The 21,993-nt window shown below is 39.5% G+C and overlaps 1 protein-coding gene across 3 annotated transcripts; it reads right to left on the bottom strand.

Moving 5' to 3' along the window:
- Positions 1-8,183: 8,183 nt before the first annotated feature.
- On the bottom strand, positions 8,184-20,782 carry BZW1 (basic leucine zipper and W2 domains 1). 3 transcript variants are annotated; one of them, XM_086346629.1, is made up of 12 exons: positions 20,697-20,782; positions 19,448-19,521; positions 17,279-17,455; positions 15,546-15,640; positions 14,720-14,785; positions 13,985-14,120; positions 13,142-13,251; positions 12,826-12,996; positions 12,293-12,439; positions 11,609-11,747; positions 10,470-10,592; positions 8,184-9,856 (listed from the first exon to the last, which is right to left on the bottom strand). In XM_086346629.1, the coding sequence occupies exons 2-12, from the start codon at positions 19,509-19,511 to the stop codon at positions 9,825-9,827; spliced, it is 1,260 nt and encodes a 419-aa protein (XP_086202755.1). In that variant the 5' UTR covers positions 19,512-19,521; positions 20,697-20,782; the 3' UTR covers positions 8,184-9,824. The 3 variants fall into 3 exon arrangements, with proteins under 3 accessions (XP_086202755.1, XP_086202762.1, XP_086202768.1); XM_086346636.1 differs by having other exon boundaries at positions 20,404-20,782; XM_086346642.1 differs by lacking the exon at positions 20,697-20,782 and adding an exon at positions 20,192-20,329.
- Positions 20,783-21,993: the final 1,211 nt, after the last annotated feature.

Raw genomic sequence — 21,993 nt, forward strand, 5'->3', positions numbered from 1 at the left:
GCAACTGAAGCATTTGTAAATCTATTGATTTACTGCCCACCATAAATGCTTGGTTTTTCTGCATCCTGTGAGATTTACTCTACTGCTGGTAAGCCAGACATGGAATAACTCTTACTGGTCTGCTTTCACAAAGAACTTTGAACTGTAGGTTCTAGAAAGTCTCCTCTCATAGGGCTCAGATTCCTCTGAAACCCCTGTGTACTAACGTCTGATTCTTAATTGGTAGTATTATGTCATTATCAGTGTATCAGTGTATGACTGATAAGTCATATACATGTTGGCTTTGTCTTTTCTCTGGTAAACTGAAGGCATCCATAGACTATATTATTTGTTAGAAACTGCTATTTTCAACTTTTATAATTTAGTACTGAAATAATACATGAACACTTCTCATTAGTAGAAGATGCAAACAGTACAAAATATAAAATAATGTAGATTAAAATAGATTAAAGTCCTGCTTCACTCGTCTTCCTCATTATCATCCCCATCCCAGAGATGCATTTGCATCTGTACCTCAGTACACAGTGAAACAAAAATTTTATTTATTATCTATTAGGCTGTACCGAGTCTTAGTTGTGGGAACTTCAGTCTTCATTGTGGTAATGCTGACTCTTAGTTGTGGCATGTGGGATCTAGTTCCCTGACCAGGGATCGCACCCAGGCTTCCTGCAGAGTCTGAGCCACTGGACTTCCAGGGAAGTTCTTATGTACAAATTTTTAAACTTTAGACATGAGGTTGTACCTCTTGCTTTTTTTCTTATAGCAAAAGTCTTCCTGTAAGATAGGTGTGGCAGAATTTTTCCAAAAATATCTACAACAATCTCTCCCACTTCACATATTCTTTAGAACTGGTAACTGCTTCAAATAATAGAGCAGCAGTCACACCAGGTCATAAAAGCCCATGAGGCTTCCTTCTTGTTTTCATTGAACACCAGCTCTCGGCAGCTCCCTCTTGGGGGACTTTTTGGAATCCAGCTCGATATATGGTGAATCTCCCATATACCTGTCCCATATACCTGTGCTCTACTCTTATTTGTGCTGTCACATCACAAACTGCATCATTTGACATCATAAGTTCAACACTTTTATTATTGTTTATGTACTGGTATTATAATCAGATGGAGAAAAAAGAATTACAGACAAAAAATACATTTATACTTTCACATTTACCTATGTAGTGACATCTACCAACACTCTTTATTTATGTGGGTTTGAGTTACTGTCTAGTGTCCTTTCACTTCAGCCTGAAGGACTGTTCAGTACTTCTTGTAGGGCAGGTCTTCTATAACAGATTTTCTCAGTTTTTTTTCTGTGAATTTCTCAATTTTCCCTTCATTTTTGAAGGATAGATTTGCTGTCTACAAAATTCTTGATTGACATGCCCTTTTTTTTTTTTTTTTTTAAAGCACCTTGAATATGTCATCTCATTGCTTTCTGGCCTCTGCAGTGTCTCATGCATTCAGATGCAACCATTCCAAGCCACGTCCTTGTAGTAATCATTATGCAATAATGGCCAGTGCAGCAGGCACCTGGCCTCTCAAACACTTCACTTGAAGTGCTTCATCAACAATTTCATTAACTGTGATGCTATTTCATGCCATAGATTCCTAGAATTCTGTTTCTGCCAAAAAAGCTCCACAGCATATTCAAGTACAAACCAGATCCCAAATACCCTCTTTCACAGTTTGTTTTTAAGGACCACTCCTGGTGCCAATTCTTTCCAGCCAGGAGACCAGTTTTAACAGAGATTTAGTATAAAGTATTTTAAAGTAAGAACTAGGGAATTGAAAAAGCAGAGGTAGTAATTGCAAGAAGCAGCAATCCTGTCTGTGGCTGAAGGTAAAAAGGCAAGATGTTAGGATTATTAAAATTTAAAGGTTTAAAAGAGAACCCAAAGAACGAGGATTCACTTTGGGGAGGGGCACTTACTTGGGTGATACTACAGCCTTCAACTCAGAGAATGAACCCCATGGAGCTGCGGCAGATTTTTGAGAGAAAAATGCCAGCTGGCTGGTACTGGTATTTCTGAGAGTGACTGTAGTAAATCAGTGTGGAAAACTGCAGAATGGAGCCAAGTGCCTTAGCTAGGGTGAAGGGCCATTGCTGAAGGGACACTGACAGGAACAGGAAGCAAACAGGAAGCAGCAAGTCAGTCTCCTCCTTTGTCATTCCAGTTTCCCTCTAAGACCTTCTATAGGCAGAGCCTAACTAGTAGCTCAAGACAGTAAAGCATCCGCCTGCAAGGCAGGAGACCCAGGTTCGATCCCTGGGTTGGGAAGATCCCCTGGAGAAGGAAATGGCAACCCACTCCATTGTCGTTGCCTGGAGAATCCCATGGACAAAGGAGCCTGGCGGGCTACAGTCCATGGGGTTGCAAAGAATCAGACACAACTGAGTGACTAACATACACGCACACACACACACACACACACAACTGAGAACCAGATGGCATATAAAAAATGCAGTGTGCAGAGTTCCAGCCCTAACATCATGTAGGAAGAAAGGGTATGTTGAAGCTAAGAGACAACAGCTTCATAATTGGCACATTACCTCCTGACTTTTTTCCCTTATGATGATGGATCTATTTGGATTTTCTTTTTGAGTCTATTATGGCTATTTTGTTTGCTGTTTCACTTTATATTTCTAAAGAACCATTCAGGATTACATTCATCTGCATGGAATAGGATACCTGAAATAAAAATGATCTAAAGATTATCTGAAAGTAGTCCAGATGTAGGTTGTTCTGGGATATAATGTTGTTATGAATTCAGGATTTTCCTATTTTTTTGCTTTGCGATTCTCCACAAATAGTTCCTTATCTTTATGGTCCAAGAATCCTGTGTGAACTCCAGTCATCATGCCCATTTCCCAACTAGCAGGAAGGAAAAAGGGAAGGGAAAAGACATGGCCACTTCCTCTAAGGGCATTGTCTGTAGCTGAATCATATGGTCACTCTTACTTACAAGGGGGGCTGACAGATGTTCTATGAGCAGACATGTGTCCAGCTAAAAGTTGAGGAGTCTTAAGAATCAATACTGGGGACTACTGTAGCTCTGCTACACAGGGGTATTGTGCTAGGGATCCGCCCACTTTTTGGGAGTGGGAAGTGTGGAATTTTAATATGGTGTTCTTACCCTGTATGCCGTCAACTAGTCCATAGCCCCCCGTCGTTTCTCCCCAATTTATACAGATGGTATACCCATTTTCTGCTGAATTGTGTAAGGGCAGTCAGTGGTGGCATAAATTGAGAAAGGATAGAGAAGGTGCTCTTACAGAGCCCAATAAATTCATCTATTTCCAGCTTTATTCCTTACCAGCATCCTTAAAATGAGCAGTCCTAACTTCTGAGATGTTCCTGGACCCTGCGGGGTCGATTTATTTCTCCTTGTTAGCTCTCTACTGTGCCACAAGATTAGAACAGAGAATGCTAAAACCAAGTCAGCTGGTCATCTGCTTTCCTTCTTCCAACAACTGAATATTTTTCATCTGCCATTAACTCTTCTCTCTGTGACTTTTAAAAAATAATATTAAAAAAATATTCACTTTTGGCTGTCCTGTGTCTTTGTTGCTGCACGTGGGCTTCCTCCACTTGCGGCAAGTGGGGGCTTACTCTCCAGTTGTGGTGCACAGGTTTCTCATTGCAGTGGCTTCTTCTGTTGTGGACATGGGCACACAAGAGTGCTGCTAAAGCAGGCAACGGGATGATGGTTGTGGAAACTTCCATTACCTTGTACCAATTCAAATCTAACAAGAGACCTCAATTCAGAGCTCTTAGTTCCCCATGAACTCCTTCCTTGCCAAACAAAAATAATAGCTGCTATTCACGTGATTATGTGACAAGTACTGCATCAAGCACCTCAATTTTATTTAGATCATTTCATTGTCAACTTCTCAACCACTTCATGAAATCAGCATCATTATCACAGTTCCTTCTTTTACAGATGCAGAAAAGGCTCAGAGGTTGGATTATTTGCCCAATCATACAGCTCATAGACGAGCGTGATATCTTCATCCAAGATTGTTTCAAGAAGGCGTGCAGTTTTGATGCTGAGGGCTTACAAGCCGTATTTCTTCTGGTGTGATGTTTCTTGTGGCATTAGATTATAGAAAGCCCTTGAAAGTGAACTCTCCAACTTGCTAGTACCTCAAATGTCTTTGTTTTGCACTCACCTCACTCTTGATTCAGAGAAGGCAATGGCACCCCACTCCAGTACTCTTGCCTGGAAAATCCCATGGACGGAGGAGCCTGGTAGGGTGCAGTCTATGGGGTCGCAAAGAGTTGGACATGACTGAGCAACTTCACTTTCACTTTTCACTTTCATGCATTGGAGGAGGAAATGGCAACCCACTCGTGTTCTTGCCTGGAGAATCCCAGGGACGGGGGAGCCTGGTGGGCTGCTGTCTATGGGGTCGCACAGAGTCGGACACTACTGAAGTGACTTAGCAGCAGCAGCAGCACTGATTACCTGCTCCGTTCCACAGGCCTGAATTTTGACACCCAGTCCTGCTCACCTCCATAGCCCTAAACTCAGCAAAGCATCTCTGCTGAATGAGACTCATCCTGGCCACATCAGTCACAGCAACCCTAACTACTGAAGAGAAATCTTGGATTAATCTTGTCAAATTCATATAACAGAGTTAATTCTACATGTAAACATCCCCAGAAGTTCATTTTTTTATACACTCTTCAGTATTCTAATCTAGGAAACACCAGACTTATTCCTTCACATATTCAACTAAAATTTAATGCTTGCTGCTACTGCTAAGCCACTTCAGTTGTGTCTGACTCTGTACGACCCCATAGACGGCAGCCCACCAGGCTCCCCTATCCCTGGGATTCTCCAGGCAAGAACACTGGAGTGGGTTGCCATCTCCTTCAATGCATGAAAGTGAAAAGTGAAAGTGAAGTCGCTCTGTCACATCCGACCTTCAACGACCCCATGGACTGCAGCCTTCCAGGCTCCTCCGCCCATGGGATTTTCCAGGCAAGAGTACTGGAGTGGGTTGCCATTGCCTTCTCCGTAAGAGATGCTGATGGCTTCAATTCAGGTGATGGCTTTGGAGAGAAGTGATTTTGTAATTGGAATGGGCAGTATTTGATCTCTTAGATGTGAGAAGGAAAGAGAAGGGACCTGAAGCTTTCTGGAGAGGGTAGATGGCATTTTTTCAATGTGCACAGGTTTGGATGGGAGTTTGAAGTACATGTGAGTCAAACAAAAGCAAACATTATCTGGAGATAACTGTCTTCTGAGGGCACAAGCCTTTTGATGGTTTTTAAACACGAAGGCAAAACAGAAAGGACCAGGAAAAGGACCTAGTTTTCAACAACTCCAGCACTCAAAGGTTATTGACAACAACCAGTGCAAGTCATTGCTCTTCTTTTTACATTAGTAAGGAGTTCATGAAATTTTATTCAACTTCAAGGGTACAGGCAAGAAGCAAATTTCACAGTTAAACACAGAAATAATGCAGCAATGTAATTACTGGCTTGAACGGCTGTACTTGAGGTTGTTCAGAGTGTCAAGAACTATCTGGATTATCAGCTATCCCGTTTTCTCCATTCTTCAGCTGTTTGCCATGCCAGGATCCATTAATCCTAACTAGAATGGAAATAAAGTGTACTTACAGAGATAATATTTTATTCTTAAGATGCCAGAGAATGTAGAACACCTTTCTGAATAGAGTATTCTTCAGTCTGTATTTCCCCAATGTTTACCTCTAAGTCAACTTGAAGCACAGCCTTCAGGAGTTCAGCTTTAAAAAAAATGGTTTAAACTATTTTCATCCTAAGATATTTTAAAATGGTTATTACACTGACTGGAAATTCCCTGAAACAACTCAATTATATTTGATAACTTTGTAGCACCCCAAATTCATTATACATATTGAATGCATAGTTTGCAGACCTACACTAATACAACTATAAACATTCTAATTGTATCACAGTTTAATGAGATATTGGTCCCTCTCGATAAAGTCTACAAAGCAAAGGACTGAATAGATTTGTTGCCGCTGTCTCCTCTAGGGCACTAGAGTAGGCACAAGCAGTTGAAGCCTTTACTTGAAGGTTAATTGAGTTAATAACTTGACAGCAATTGAGTGAATTTGTAAAATATTCTCACCCTTTTTTCAATTCATTAAGAGGTGAAATTATAATCTTGGAATAAAGATAAAAGGATTATAAGTGCATTGGAAAATTAAAACGACTGGATTTGGTATGGTGGCTAATAGCCATAGTTATATAGAAAGAAAAAAAAAATAGAGGGAAAGGGAGTTTGGAAATCTTTCTGATCCAAACCAAATTTCATACAATTATGCAAGACTGTGTTTAAGTACAAATCCACTGCAATTCAAGTTTTTTAGACAGAGGCCAATTATAAATTCATTATTTTGAAGTCAAAAGCACTTATTTTCTAGATTCCGCTTATATAAAGCCATCTAAAAACATATTTCTTAATAATTATATGTGAAACCATTAGGCCTCAGTAGGCTGGTGAACAGACATACTCTTTATCAATACTAGAGCACTAATATTTTACATGAAAGATCACAGCAAGGCAGTTTACTAGAATTGTCACAGAAATGCAATAGCCTGTTTAACATGGCACCTGTAAATAGCATCGGAGGAAATTTTTACAAAGGTAATTCAGTAGTCTAGGTATTAATAAAGTACACTAAAACTTTGGCATCTATGTTACATTTTCAACCAGCCAATAATAGTTCTATCAGTTCCTGCAAGCAGCTTACTTGGGTATGACTGTAGATTCACTGGTAAAATTTCAATGCCATTTATCAATGTGTTATAACCTACTTTAATTAGATCATTCACCTAGGATTTTAACTGATTTTTATAGATGAGAAGGAACCTGAATGGTTCTAATTATGAATACATTTCCAAATCAAGCAAGAATCGATCAAGACGTCCAAAGCCAACGGGAAATGATTTGTCTCATGCCTGTGGCAGGAAGGGTGTAAAGCATAGCTGTTAAATGATGGTGACTGGCAGAAAACAATACTGCTTCAGGATTTGGACACACATAAAGGTATGTCTGCCAATGCAAACGTCTGCCACTAGGTGGTCCTCCCCTTAAAAAATACATTAGGGTGTGAGTTCTCAAATGGGGGCAGTGTCACTCCCAAACAGGACCTCCAAACCCCCCTTATTCTTTTCATGTAAAAAGCAGATACAATACATATACAGCATATATGTGATACTAAAATTCATTGGGGGAATTCCCTGGTGGTCCAGTGGTTAGGACTCCATGTTTTCAATGCTGAGGGCACACGTTCAAACCCTGGTTGGGGAACTGAAATCCTGCAAGCCACGTAGTATGGCCAAAAAAAATTCACTGGTGTACTGTTAAAGTTTAAAATGCTTTAGGGATAGGGTTGATGAGAAAAAAACCCTTAAAAACATTGAATTGGAAATAAATCTCAGTCATAAGCATTTCTTCTCCCCACCATCACTATGCTGTGTTAAAATATCCTGTGGCATTTGGAATTTTCTTAAGAATATAATAAATGTCTCTAGGACAATACTCCCAGAATAATTAAGAAATTTAATCAGCTCTAAGTACACATTTAATTATGGTATCTAAGAGGAGATTTATCCTTAGAAACTGACACCAAGTTAGGAAAATCAATGAACATTTATCGGATCATGATTACAAGTACAATCTTAACATCTATATTTACATATTTGAGGTTGGCACTGGCAGCTGAGACTCAAAATTGCCACTTAAAATTCAGAATGAAAATCTGCTAAGTCTTTTTAGAAAGCATTCCCTTTCTTTACACTACACTGTCATAGGTGACATCCATTTACTGTTAATATTGTAGTAAGTAAACACTACCTTGTCATTATGAAGGAAAAAACTGATCAAAGATCATAATGTAGTTTTCTGGAAAACTACATACACTTTCACTATACACAGTATATAATAAACAAGGTACACTCTGTACTGCAGCAACATGCAATGGTTTGGTTGTAGAAATGTTAATGTAATTTCTGCTACATCAGAATTCTGTGAAGTTGGGAGTCATAAGGATGAAAAGAGCAATTATTTAATGGTTACACAGTAGATACATCTGACACATAACATACAGTTACCACTAGGTATCAGCATGGAATTTACAAACAAAAACTAAAAAAAAAAAAAAAAGAAGACTGACCTATATAAACCTAAGTGTAAGGATGGACTTTATTTTTTAAAAAAAGTCTTTTGAGGACTACAAATTACAAAGTAAAAGCAGATCACTATGTAGAAACCTAGTGAATACATTTTGCCTGTGCATGAAAGCTTTATCAAAAGTCATTCATTTAACAACTTCACCCCCTTCACAATGGTATCAATTATAATGCTCTTCATAAGGTTATATCTTTATTTCAAACTATATTACATGTTATTCCCTCAAGATAAACTTCTAAACACAAATTCTTGGCTCATAAGAATGGCACCTTTGAAAAAGGCAATTCCCACCCAAGTCTCTTGTGGCATTATTCCAAGTTTGTTTCTTTCACCAGTCAAAAAACTTGCAAAGTGTTCACTTTCAACATGAAATCTTTCCAGCAAAAAGCGTGGCCACACTTTGTTTTCTAATGACTACATATAAAGACAGGTAGCAGCAAGAAAAGATGGAAAGTAAACAGGCAGCCATTAAAATAAATGGATCAACTGTATAGAAGAGATATTTGGCTCATGGCAATTAGAAAAACTGGCAACTAGGTTAACAGCCAGATAATTGAGTCATAAATGAACCTGTGAAGAGAATGAAGCTGGTCCACTATGACCAAGTAGGAATACATCATTATCACCTCACTTCACTCTTTACAACAAATACGCTAAGCCAACAGGCAATATTGAGTTGTATTTGGAGTCCCAATTAGAACATGCTGATCATTTTTCTTTCAACAATTTTCTGGGTTTAGTACAGTCATTTGCTTTACTCGCACTATTTTCAGTCCTCTCTCATGAATCTAAGTGCAGGGTAAGTGTAAAATACTTTAAATGACAAGGCTTTTTCCAAGGTATATTTGAAAATGGCTTTGTGAAAAGAATATTCATTTGTTTTGTGTGGAAAGAAACAAACTGAATGCAGAAGTTTCTCAATGGGGAAAAGCTTAATTTTTCTCTTCCCACTACCTTTGCCACATACAATTTCCCAAATACCCCACTTTCAAGTTTGTTCTCCATGGCTTCATTTTAGGGAATGAAAATCAGAGAGCAGACAATTGAGCTCAAGTACATCTGGGGCTAAAAATGCCAAGAAAATGTTAACATGGAAGCAATGGTCCAGATACTCAAGATTCATGTTAATGAATTCAATTACTGTATATGATAGTTTTCATTGATGAGCAGGGCTTTGGGCATATCAAATTATCACACAAATCATTGCCTTCTGAGACATTGGATACTTTTACAGTTTAATTTGCAAACAGAATTTTTATAACAAATTATTTTTAACCAAATCATATCTTGAAAACTGTTTATATAGAAAACCCAGGGAATAAAGTGAACTGTTCATTGTGGAAGGCCTTAAATTACATTATTACAGTAGAAAATACAGGAGGTAGAAGATAACTGAAAAGACTAATGCAACATCAGATTCAAATCTATAGCTCCTGCAGCTACTTAAAACATGGTTTTAGAAACTAAATCCAACATTTCCAGTAACCATAGAAACAGTTAAAATAAAATTTGCCATGAAAGCCCTTATATCATGCTTGATATAGGGAGGTAGGAAGATGTAAGAACCAGGACACATGAGACATGACATTTTATCTACAACTCCTGTTTGCTTTACTGAGGGTGTGGTTTCAAAATTCAGTCACCTTCTTCAGCTTCAGACTCAGATTCTAGAAAAGGGGAAAAGTGCAATCAAGCATTACATGATATCAGAAAGTAAAAGTTCCATTTATTAACTTTACTTAAAAAAATTTTTATTAATAATGATCTACTCATGAGGAGGATATCAAAAAGTATGCATCTGTGAATCTCAAAATTCATAAATATTTGGACTTCCCTGGTGGCTCAAATGATAAAGAAATCTGCAATGCAGGAAACCCGGGTTCAGTCCCGGGGTTGGGAAGATCCCCTGGAGGGCATGGCAACCCAACTCCAGTATTCTTGCCTGGAGAATTCCATGGACAGAGGAGTCTGGGAGGCTACAGCCCATGGGGTTCCAGAGTTGGACATGAGTGATTGACTAATACACACATTCTCAGAATTTTCAATTTTCCTAAGAATTTTAGTATTATGGCCAATTCATCAAAATACCTGAAGTCTAGTTTTCCTCCCCTGCCTTAAAGTAAATGAGTTTTTGGAGGTGTGTCATGAATGAACAAAAATCTGTACTTTAGGTACAAAATGGTATCTGAATGAAAGATGACATGTATGGACATATTCTTGTCCACATTAAAATAAGTTCTCAGGCTTTACCAAACAGACTGCACAAATGAAAAGACTTACCTTCTTCAGCATTTTTGAGCCACTCTACAAACTTTTTCATTTGCTCAAGGAAGACACTCTTCCCCTTGGCAACGTGTGCATCTTTATACCATTTTAGAATGGGTTCTTCACTCAGAACTTCAGCTGTAAAGAAGAGAACAACCTTTACATTTGTGGAGTATTCATACAGTACTTCCATAACTAAGGCAGAGTTAGAAACTCCCTAAGGTGCACATACCTCATTAGCAATTTTGTTTTTATTGAAATGTAGAGGAAAACCAATTATTTTTGTTGCTTACAAAAACAAATCTGTATTCAACACTCAACTAGTTTCTTCAACAAATTTTTTAAAGAAAAGTAGAAAAGATGAAATGAGAACCATATACTAAGAAACTTTTTATCAACTTGTAGAGTGATTCTCTCAACCAAAGGCAACCTGATCCCCTGGGGACATCAGACAATGTGTACAGACGCTGCTGGTTGTTGCACTGGGGAGATGTGCTACTGGTGCCTGCTGGCTGATGCCAGGGATGCTGATAAACACTCTATAATGCACGGGACAGCCATCTACAAAACAGCTTTCTGGCCCAAAACAGTAGTGTCAAGGCTGAGAAATCTTGTGATAAATGATTAGGGATATTTGATAGATAATTAAAAGATTATTTTACGTGTGGTACTGTGATTTTACTTAAAAGTCCAGTGTTTTATCGATAAAATTAAAAGTTATTTATTAACTTTTCCAGAATTTTAAATGAGGATTTTAAAGACTTACTTCTAAATCTGGAGGAAGTAAGTGGAGGTATAGATACTTTAAGGAAACCTAACCACAAGTTGATAATCACCAAAGCACAGGGTGCTAAAAAAAAAAAAAAAAATCTGGGGATGCAGGTGGGCCTCTAGGTTTAAAATATGGGAACCAAGAAAATCATTTGTCTGGGGAAGAGGACTGCAGCAGGTGAAGTCTGAGGCTCATCAAGAAGGCTTTAGAGATGTTTTAATGATAATGCACTAAAAATGTATCCAATTATTTCAGACAACTCAGCCCTATGATTAGAGTGAAATACTTTAGGGTGCTGATGTTCAGAGAACTATTCATTAGAATTATTGAGTTTTCTAGGTTTTGCAATAAACATATTAACAAAATTCAAAATTTAAATTACCTTTATAAAAAAGCACCACTATTTTCTGGAAGGCTTTCATGAAATGAATGTTGTCATAGCAGTACTCCTGAATCTTCAGTAACAGAGTCAGCTCAGACTGACCTTGAGTTGTAAAGGCAGCAAGTAGAGGGCTGTATTGCTTTTAAAGGGAAAAGAGAAAAGATTTAGTCATTCAGTACAATGGATTTGTACTGAATGTACTGAATTTGTACATTCAGTACAAACTCCTAAAAGACCACAACTCATCTTTTACAATCACTATATATTCTATTAGTGGAAGTTTTTTGTTTTGTTTTGTTTTAAAAAGGCAGAAAAATCTCTTAAGCATTTAAATCAAAGAGGCAATACTAAACCAAGGATTCCAGATAACTGCAACTACAATCTTAATATTTTAAAGGGAAAAAAGAGAGAATCCTCCTATTTTTCAATATTCTTTCAAAAGCAAACACCAAATTACAGGTTTAAGCTACTTTTAAACATGTATTTGTTTTTATCCTGTGAGCAACAGAAAGCCCAAGTTAAGACTTTTTAAAAGGTTATCACCAATATTTAATGTTATTTGTCTACTTACTGGTGGTTTACCCCCAGAAACCATAGGATATGATAAATCCTTTTGGAAAAGTTCAGACAGTGCACTTATCCCCACTTACAAAAATAATGTTTTATCAGGCACAATTCTAATACCTTCAAGTGCTTGATGGCTTGCTCTGCTACAAGCTCCTCTTTTTTGTTCCATTCCACAGTGCTCATTACGCTGGACCACACTATTCCAATGACAACGGGTTCTGGGATGTTGTTTTTTTTCATTTCTTCCTTGACATACAAAATTATCTGCAAAGAATCCAAATTTCGTACAGAAATAAGTATAATATTTAGTATAGAACTAAGTTTGATACTATACGTATCAAACTTACAAAAAGCATAAGACCTTTCCATGCAACTAGCAAAGACCAGGAGACCACATACAACCACATAACTTTTAAAACTAGAAGGTATAGACTTCTACTTCTAAACCTTATGTTACACATAAGCACACTGCCTAAGAAAAGCCCATGATGGAAACAGAAAGGTCTGTCTATTGGCCTGCACCCTACAAAATCCCCAACTATTTGGATTTTGGGGCACATGTTAGGCACCAAATATGAAAAAGACTGAGGCAAAGCCCCAGCATAACATTCTACAGCTATTATTAAAACTCACCCTGGTGAAATACTTACATCCTTAAATGGATCACCACGGGACATCTGTTCTTGAAGTTCTTTCTGGAGTTCCTTACGAGCTCCTATGGTTTGCTGATTCCGAACATATTCTGAAAGCTCTTTCAAGCCTGCCTCAGTAAAATACTTTGTGAAGTGTTCAACGCTTTGTTTATTGGCAGGAAAAAGTTCCTGAAATGAGAATTTAATCTGGTTAAATGGTCTTCAAATCATTCAAAAAACACTTTCCCTCTTCTCACAGATTAAAAATGGGAAAGCTGCCGATCACATTTTCCTTAAGTGTTGTCAAGAAAGTGAAGAATGAAAAGTCACAAACCATCAGTCTGTTATCCATGCTCACTTTCCGAAGACTTGCAGCTACTGCATTGATATCTTTTTCATTTATCCATGATTTAAAGAGCTTTACAGCAAAAGCTGCTGAAACCCCTGTAGAAAAACAGAGCTTATTTAACAGAAGTACCTTCATGGATTTCAATGACTTTGTCTCCCCATGTCCTCTCTCTGAAGGTCCAGCACACAGGATTATTCACTTTATCCCCAAACCTACCCCTAAACCTCCCTCTGCCACTGTTTACCAACCCATTCCAATTCCTCTACTCTACCACTTGTTAGTTGTGTACTGTTAGTCAAGTTAGATTTTTATGATGTGTAAAATAAGAGTGACAATTCTTACATTTGACAGGGTTGTTCTGAGAATTACATTAAGGCATGTTAAATACTCAGTAATCAAAGCAGTAAAAAAAAATTAGCTTTTAAGTTACTGTACAGAACAATTTAACTATGGAAATCATAAAACGGAACTTGTTTTTCTTTTCAGCTTGCCATTTCCCCCATTTCTCTATTCAAAATGTTCCCAAGTGTCCCAATTGGAATTAATCTCTCTGGGTTTCCACAGCATTTCTATTTTTACTTTACAATCAATCACATTTTGTCTAGACCCTGGATATTTGGTGTGTGTCTAAATGCTAAAGTTATACATTAAATGACTGAAATGAAATGAACCAATTAAATTCAAGGATACTAGTTAAAAAAACTATCACTATCACAAGTCGAATCTATACAAACTATATCCTAACTTTTATATCAGTTCATCTTTTATGCTCTTATCTACACCACTCTCAGCCAACTAGAGATTATCCATTTATGAAAGGTTGATTACCTTCTTTAACCAAATTCTCATTGTAAAGGCTATTAAGAATGGATGCATTAAGTGTTCCATTAGCCAGAAGAACACCAGTCAACATAGCCAGCTTGTTCCTTTCCGACTCTGAAAAACCCTTTAAGAACAGCAGCAGCTATAAAAGTAAATAGTCAAGGGTTAAAAGAAAGAGCAACTGTATTATATAAAGAGAAGCAGTAAAGCATATTATATTGGTTAAAACTATGGGCTCTGAGGTCTAACCACTCAAGTTTATATCTGTTATAATACTGAATAATCTTAGGCAAGTCACTTAACCTCTGGTGCAGTCTCATCTCGTTCATGTATTTTACACATGTAAATGTGTAAAATAAAACTTGCTACACAGGGCTTTTGAGAGTATTGAATGAGTTAAAATTAACTTTACCAAATTTTCTGTGCACTGATACGTACACTATCTGACTCTGACAGCAAGCATGGTAAATTTCTCTTTGTCAAGGTATTTAGCTCTGATCTGTTACTCTGACTTTTGAACAAACTCCACTTGGATTTTTACCCCTTTGCCACTTGTTTGAACACAGAACTAAGAAACAGTGTACAGCAAATTAAACTACATGATATACTCCAAACTTCATTTCAAAGACAGCCCACCTAAATATCTAAAATTATCTCAAATCCATGGCAGAATTAGGATTTAACATCCCCTTCTTTGGCCCCCAACCTTTTGTTTTCCACAAAGGATATTGCTGCTCATACCTTTTTAACTTCATCTTCAAAACCTTTCTCCAGGTATTTGTAGCGCCTGATTAACTTGTTAAAAACCTATAAGAATTAATGAAGGAACTGAATAACTTCATATGTAGAAATGTCAGATACCCAAAAGATCTAAATCAGGGAAACTAAGACCTCTCCACAGTATCTCTAGAACAGCAAAGAAATGAGCCTTTCATTAGATGTTTAATCAGCTTAGGAAGTCTTGTCCTTTCCAAAATCCTACAATATACCAATAATGTTAACACTTTAATCACCAGCCCCAATAGACTTTTATTGCCAAAGTATCAAAGCACAAATTAATTACTGCTCAAATACAAGTCATTTACCTATCTGTAGGATATTAACAGATGATCATAAAATATAGTTCTACTTTCTGAATGACAAAGACAACAACCCTTAGGTTAGATATACTTGTATGAACTTTCAAATGAGATTTTGACTGATAAAGAAGCTAATCTGCCTATAACTCATTCAACTTTAAAAAGCTATATGCAGAGTAATTTAATGATGGAAATCATGATAGGGAACTGATTTTCCTTTTTCAGCTTGACTTTTTTCCTTAAAAAAAAAAAAATGAATTAATTCTAGAAAAACAAACAAGAAAAGGAAAAGTTAATTCAATTTTTTTCCTATTTTTTTTCTTCAATGCATTTTTAAGTTTCCAAATCATACTGTACACCAAGAACACCTCTAAACTTTCAGCTCAAATTCCTTCAACCTTCTACCACCAACCTCTTAAAAGCAGACTATTCCTTAAACATTAGCCAAATGGATAACAGCTAACTGAATTATGTAAAGTTTAATTTACCTGAGCAAATGCTTGCATGGTCTCTAGGTCTTCTTGTGCTGCAAACACACAGACATCTGTACGCATCATGTCATCTGCCAGTGTACCACCTGGGGCTAAAGTATATTTCACAAAAAAAATTGCAATGACATTCATTTAAAATTAATAATTATTTCAACCTTTCTTTCTGATTTCACAGTTCCACCACTGAGCAACTGTTTGACTACATGCAAGCTATGGAAGACTCTCTAAGCCTCCATTCTTCATGTACATAAATAACAGTTCTCATTCCAGCAGGCTGGTATGAGGTTCAATACAATGTTACTGTGAAAACATTTTGGAATATTTTAGGGAGCCATGGAAATGACATTACCAGCATCAACTGAGGATATATAACTAAGTAGCACATTCTGTTAAGATATCCTGAGCTGCTGAGAGTGAAGGCAGGAGTAAATTAGCAGGGCTATGAGTAGAAATATAATGTGAGCCACATAATGTAATTCTAAATCTCCTAGCAGCCACATTAAAAATAAGAAGTGAAATTAATTTTGATATACTTTAACCCAACACATCAAAAATATTAACACTTTAGTATTCAAAGTATTATTGAGATGTCTTATTCTATTTAACATTGTCTTCAAAATCCAATGTGTACTCTCAATTTGTACTCGGCACATTCTAAGTGATTGATAATTAGCTAGTGACTAATACATAGAAGAATGCAGAATTAGGCTTCAGTTACTTGTTGTTCAATTGCTAAGCTGTGTCCAACTCTGCCACCCTATGGACTCAGGTATAGTACTGTCCTGAATTGACTCCAGGACTCTAGTGGACACCAAAATCTGTCAGTACTCAAGTCCCTTATATTAAAGGGAATGTGTGTGCTTAGTCACTCAGTTGTGTCCGACTCTTTGTGAACCAACCGACTGTAACCCACCAGGCTCCTTTGTCCCTGGGGATCCTCCAGGCCAGAATATTGGAGTGGGTTGCCATGCCCTCCTCCAGAGGATCTTCCCAACCCAAGGATAAAACCCAGGTCTCCTGCATTGCAGGCAGATTCCTTACTACCTGAGCCACCAGGGAAGCCCATGAATACTGGAGTGGGTAGCCTATCCCTTCTCCAGGGGATCTCCCCAACCCAGAATTGAACCAGGGTTACCAGGGGCATAGTATTTGTATACAACCCGCATTTATCCTTCTGTATATTTTAACGGTCTCTAGGTTGTACGTAATATCAAATACAATGTAAATGCTAAAAAATAGTTGCTGGATACAGAAAATGCAAGTTTTACTTTTTGGAACTTTCTGCTCCTCCCCTCCCTGGAAAATTTTTGATCCACAGTTGGGTTGAATCCATGGATGTGGAACTTTGGATATGGAGGCTTGTCTGTATGAAGTATTTGGTAAGACAGAACAAGAGATACAGATTTCTTCATTAACTCAGAGTATGCAAACACGAGTTGGAAAAATCACTGATGACATGTTTTGGGACTTATGTATCAGACTGAAAAGTCTTCTCCAAATGTTATGGTTCTGTCATGGGTTTCAAATATAAAGCTATACAGAGCAAGGCGATCTGCAAATTTACTATAATTTGAGAAGGGAAAAAAAAAAGTGAAAATCCATAGGGGGTAAAAAAAAGAAAACAAACAGAAACAAAGCCATCCTGATTTGATATGTCTGTCAAACAGTTCATATGCTGGGTTTTACATAATCCCCATACAACACACTTCTCATAAGACCCGGACACTTACCCAGCATTCCGCCAGCCACCAGGATGTCAAAGAGTGTTTCTGCATATCGTCGGTAATCAAGTTTTGCTCCAGAAGCATCAAGAAACTTTGCTACTGCTTCCAAATCAGTACCAGTTTCAGTTAAGCCTTGAATAATGCAGTCTTGAAACTGAGTAGGGTCAAACCTCTCTTTTTCATCTGGAGGGAAAACCCCAAAACATTTAAGTTTTAAAAGGGCATGAAACCACTGCCCTATGAAGCTGTAACTACTGAGTAAGTTAACCACATTCATTACAATTTCACTTATTTCAATACCTGGAAAAAACAAACGCTACTTAATTGCCTAAGACCTGTAACACAAGCAAACACAACAGGGGACTAAATACACATCCTTTGCAAGTTGCACCTCTACGAGTGCAAGACAGGACTGCCTATCACAAGAAGTGTATGGCTTTTCTCTATTTTTTCACACAGGTCTCCTAAGTGACCTAAATGAGCTGGTGTGTTCCTACTGCTAGGAGACAATTTCCACCTGGAATGTGTCAAATTCAAGATATCTTCTATACCTCAGGTAAACTTTATTCCTGAGTGAAATTTTGTCTAAGTACGGACACCTCTTGATTTTCTTTAAATGACCATAACACTTTCTACTTAAAAAAAAAAATCACTCTAATACTTATTAAGGTAATTTCTAGAAAGTACATTTTTTGAGTATCCAATACATGACATGCAGCAGTTATGAGTAGGGGCTCTGGATTTAAACTGCCTGATTTAAACTGAGATCAGCACTTAGCTATCTGAAGTTGAGCAACTTAGTGCATTCTTCATGTCTGAATGTTCCTGAGGTAAATGGTGATTAAGAGTAGGATCCATCTCATGAAGTTGTTCTGAATATTAAACGACATAAATAAAATAGAAAGCACACTAAGCAGTGCCTTGGGTATATACCTAGCCTTTACTGTGCTGCTGTTACACACTCCAGGGTAGGGTTTGATTTCCCTATCTAGGTTAGATGCTGTCTTAATTTCTACATAGCACCAGGGTGACCAAAGTTTGCCTAGGACTTTTCTTGTTTCAACACTGAAAGGCTTATGTCCTGGGAACTCTATTCAGTCCCAGGCAAATCAGGATCCAATTATCAAGAACTAAGAGACCATGAGTAATCTCAATCTGCAACTGGGAAAGTGACATATCTTCCTGATACTAACAACAATATTAAAACTACTTGATAATGTATTATACCAGATAACATATACAGGCTTTTCCATTATAGAATTGTTCTGGTTCCCAACTATTCTTCCTCTTGAGAAAATTTACTGGCCTAAAACTTAATGAATCTTCAAAGACTAAAATCAAAACACTCCTTGTTCCCTGCTGTAAGGTGGCAGGCTACAATTAGAAATTAGAAGATTATTTAATATACATCTCAAAGTGTCTGCCACTCAGGGTTGAAAAACATAATTTATAACCAGTAGCCAACCCAGTTCTTTATTTCCTAAAAGTTTCCTGTAAGATAAGGTCAATATGTACTTTTGAGCAATAACATTGAAAAGTTTAGGGGTAAAACACTAAAGCTAATAAAAAATATATCTGAGACCACATCTCATTTAACTTTATATCGTGAGTTGCTACAGTATTCAATATTCCCCAAAGTATATAATAAAACACAAGTAGTTAATGCAATTCTTGTGCTTTAAAACAAAAACCTAAGTCTGTGAGGAAATAGTTTCAAAAGACAGTGCAATGTGAACTCTGTTCCATAATTAACTTCCATGGGTTAAAGTCTGATTTTTCTCTCACAAATGTTCACATAGCTTGGATGAAACTAGTAATCACATTAGGAGTTCTCCTTTTATAAATTGACTTTTTCTCTCAACCAAAATCTTGCTTAAATGAAATTTAGCGAGTGAAAATGAAGCCCTGAAGTCCATACTTTTTTTTTCTGTTTAGAGTCACTATATGTTCACAATAAAGACCATTCACTAGCTTGCTTAGATCTATGTTGATATCACAAATCTTAAAAGCAGAAGAAACAGTAAAGATATCTGACATGGCAGTCAACTACAAATTCAAGCTCCTTTCTGGCACTTTCTCTTTAAGTTTTAATACTAAGCAATAGCCTGCCAGAGGAACCAAAATATAAGTTATTCTGGAGGTCTGCAGAGAAGATATTAAAATATAAATATTTACCTCTTTTTCTGGTTTTAAAACGCTGGCCTGATAGCGTTGGCTTTTGCTGCTTTTGATTATTCATAAAAGACACCCTAAAGGGGGAAAATAAGGCCTTAAAAATATCAGTGCCATAACATCCATTTTAAAAACAAAGCATCAAACCTTGGCCTAGTCACGGATAAACTACATAGAACATACACTTTCAGCCTAGCAGTAGACCTGGGAAGGCATAAAGAATTACCTTTGCTTGATTAAATGTAAGTTCAAAACCTGCATTTCTCTCTACAATTTAAAGATGAAATGTGAAGGCCACTTTTAAATGACTTCACAGCGCCACTGCGACTAGTGGCAAATCACCCATCATAAGCACAGTCTCCTCCTCGTTCCTGTTTAAATTCGCCTTCATCTTCCACTACTCTGAGCACCACAGAGGGCTAACAGAAACGGCCACCATAATTAGCAGGTATCCAAAACATGTATGTCAATTTAAAGACGCTATCAGAAGGCTAATCCCTTCATCCGAGGGCAGCACCACCCTACCCTCAAGTCGTGCCCGGGACCGTAGCGGTGGCTTGCACCACTCCAGCCGGCAAAAGGTGGCTGAGAGCGGGCCTAGCCTCCTCCACCCCATACCTTACAAGGCAAGCCTCCTGCCGGGGCACGTGTCTCCCCATTCAACCCTTCCCGGGCCTCCAGCCCAGCGACGGATAATCCACCCCCGCCCAAGGGCCGCTCCTCGCCCGCAGCCCCTTCTCCACTGACCCCGTGGTCGGCGGTGGCGGCCGCCGCAACGAGCGGACCAAAGGCGCCGAGGCGCTTCGCGCCGGGGGCCCCGCCGCCCCGTACATCCGCCCGCCCTCCAGCGAAAGCAGCGGCGGTGGAGGCGGCCGCAGTGGTGGTGGCGGCCCCGCCGCCCCGCCCGCCGGAACCCCCACGCGTACATCACCCAACAGAGGCCGCGGCGGCTTTGTTACCCAGGCCGGGCAGGGCTGGACCAGGGCCTCCCTCGCCCACTGCCTCCGTCGGTAGAGCCGCGGGGCACACCCGCGCCCCGCGTTCCGGCCCGGGCAGCCGCCTCTCGACCTCCCCGCTGAAGCAGCCGCTCCGACCCCCGAATCCAAGCTCGAGATCTGGTCCGGCTTCATGCGGCGGCCTCCGCCCGGGCCCATCCAAATCCGGCCGCACAGGACCCACCGGCTCCCTCACCCTCTACCCAGCGACGAGGGGCCGCAATCTCGGCCCGAGATAAGCAAGCCCAGCGACTCACCGAATTTAAGGCGATGAGAAAAGAGCCAGAAACCCCGGAGGTGGCAGCAACTGCGGTGGTGTCTCCTCTGCTACCGGAACTAACGCCAGGAGGAGGAGGAGGAAAGAGGTGCCACCCCCGCCCCGGCCGGTCTCCTATCGCGAGATTTCTTCCCCCGGTGCCCTACCCACCCTTCTCCACCCCTCCTGGATCACCGCTCAGCGGCCTAGGGTGGGAAAGGAAGCGAACGTGATTTTCAAAGATTCTTTATTCTTTTATTGGGTTCCCGATTTCCCGGACTTAGACTAGACTAGCCCATCTTTCTTCCACCGCCGTGTCCTCCGGCCTCTTAGTTAGCACCTGGAGGGGGTTGGGAGAACAAATATCCCCCACCACCCCCGCCGGTGCCGAGGAAGTTGGATACGTCCGTCCCCAGTCCCTTCCGCACCGACCCTTCCACCCACTCCCCCTCCCACACCCTCCCCCTGCGCCGGAAGTTGAAGCCGGAAGTCTGGGGACGCCCAGGACGTTCGCGGGTAGGAGCGGAGTTTAGTAAGGAGGGTTTTTCTGTCCTCTTCTCCGACTGAAGTTGGAAAGAGCTTGCACAGGCTAAGTCCGAAGCGGGGCAACGTTGCTCCGCGATGGTGGCTGGGTGGGGTCGTGTACTACCACTGCTAGGAGCGAGGAAAATCCAGGTAGGGATCAGAAGGAAGTTTGGTCCTCCGACTGCGGCCGCCATCCTTGCAGTGGTCTCCGTAGTTCCCTCCTGAGTATGATGCGCTGGAGGATTTGTTAAAACGCACTGCTGAGACTCACCTGAATCCCATCGGTGTGGAACCCAAGAATGTGCATTTCTAACAAGTTCCTTTTGATGCTTAATGCTGTCAGTCAAGGGACCATAAAGAAAGCTCAGCGCCTAAGAACTGATGCTTTTGAACTGTGTCCAGGTTTCTAACATCCACAGTGCTTTTTGCACACACTATCGAATTAGAGGATGTGTCATCAGAGAGCTGGGGAACAGTAAGATAGTGTGTGCGAAAAACACTGTGGCAGTTACAAACCTGGACAAATAGGGACGCACAGTGTCTTCAGGATATAGGTTTTATTTTTACTCCGTTTGTGCACTAGTTGTTTGCCTCTTCATCTGCTTCCTTAGTCTCCTACCAGTTCAGTTCAGTTGCTCAGTCCTGTCCAACTCTGTGACCCCATGGACTGCAGCATAGCATTGCCAGGCCTCCCTGTCCATCACCAGCTCCGAGAGCTTGCTCAGACTCATGTCCATCCAGTCGGTGATGCCATCCAACCATCTCATCCTCTG

This window comes from Bos grunniens, chromosome 2, assembly GCF_055505025.1.
Source record: "Bos grunniens cultivar Pamir isolate PY7600 chromosome 2, Bosgru_T2T1.0, whole genome shotgun sequence".
Taxonomy (NCBI): Eukaryota; Metazoa; Chordata; class Mammalia; order Artiodactyla; family Bovidae; genus Bos; species Bos grunniens.

Coding starts and splice junctions, on each gene's coding strand:
- BZW1 (XM_086346642.1), bottom strand. CDS start 20,277: ATGTACGGGGCGGCGGGGCCCCCGGCGCGAAGCGCCTCGGCGCCTTTG. Junction 14,121..14,719: donor TTGAAGATGAAGTTAAAAAG/GTATGAGCAGCA, acceptor TTACTTTTATAG/CTGCTGCTGTTCTTAAAGGG. Junction 12,997..13,141: donor GCATGGATAACAGACTGATG/GTTTGTGACTTT, acceptor TTCTCATTTCAG/GAACTTTTTCCTGCCAATAA.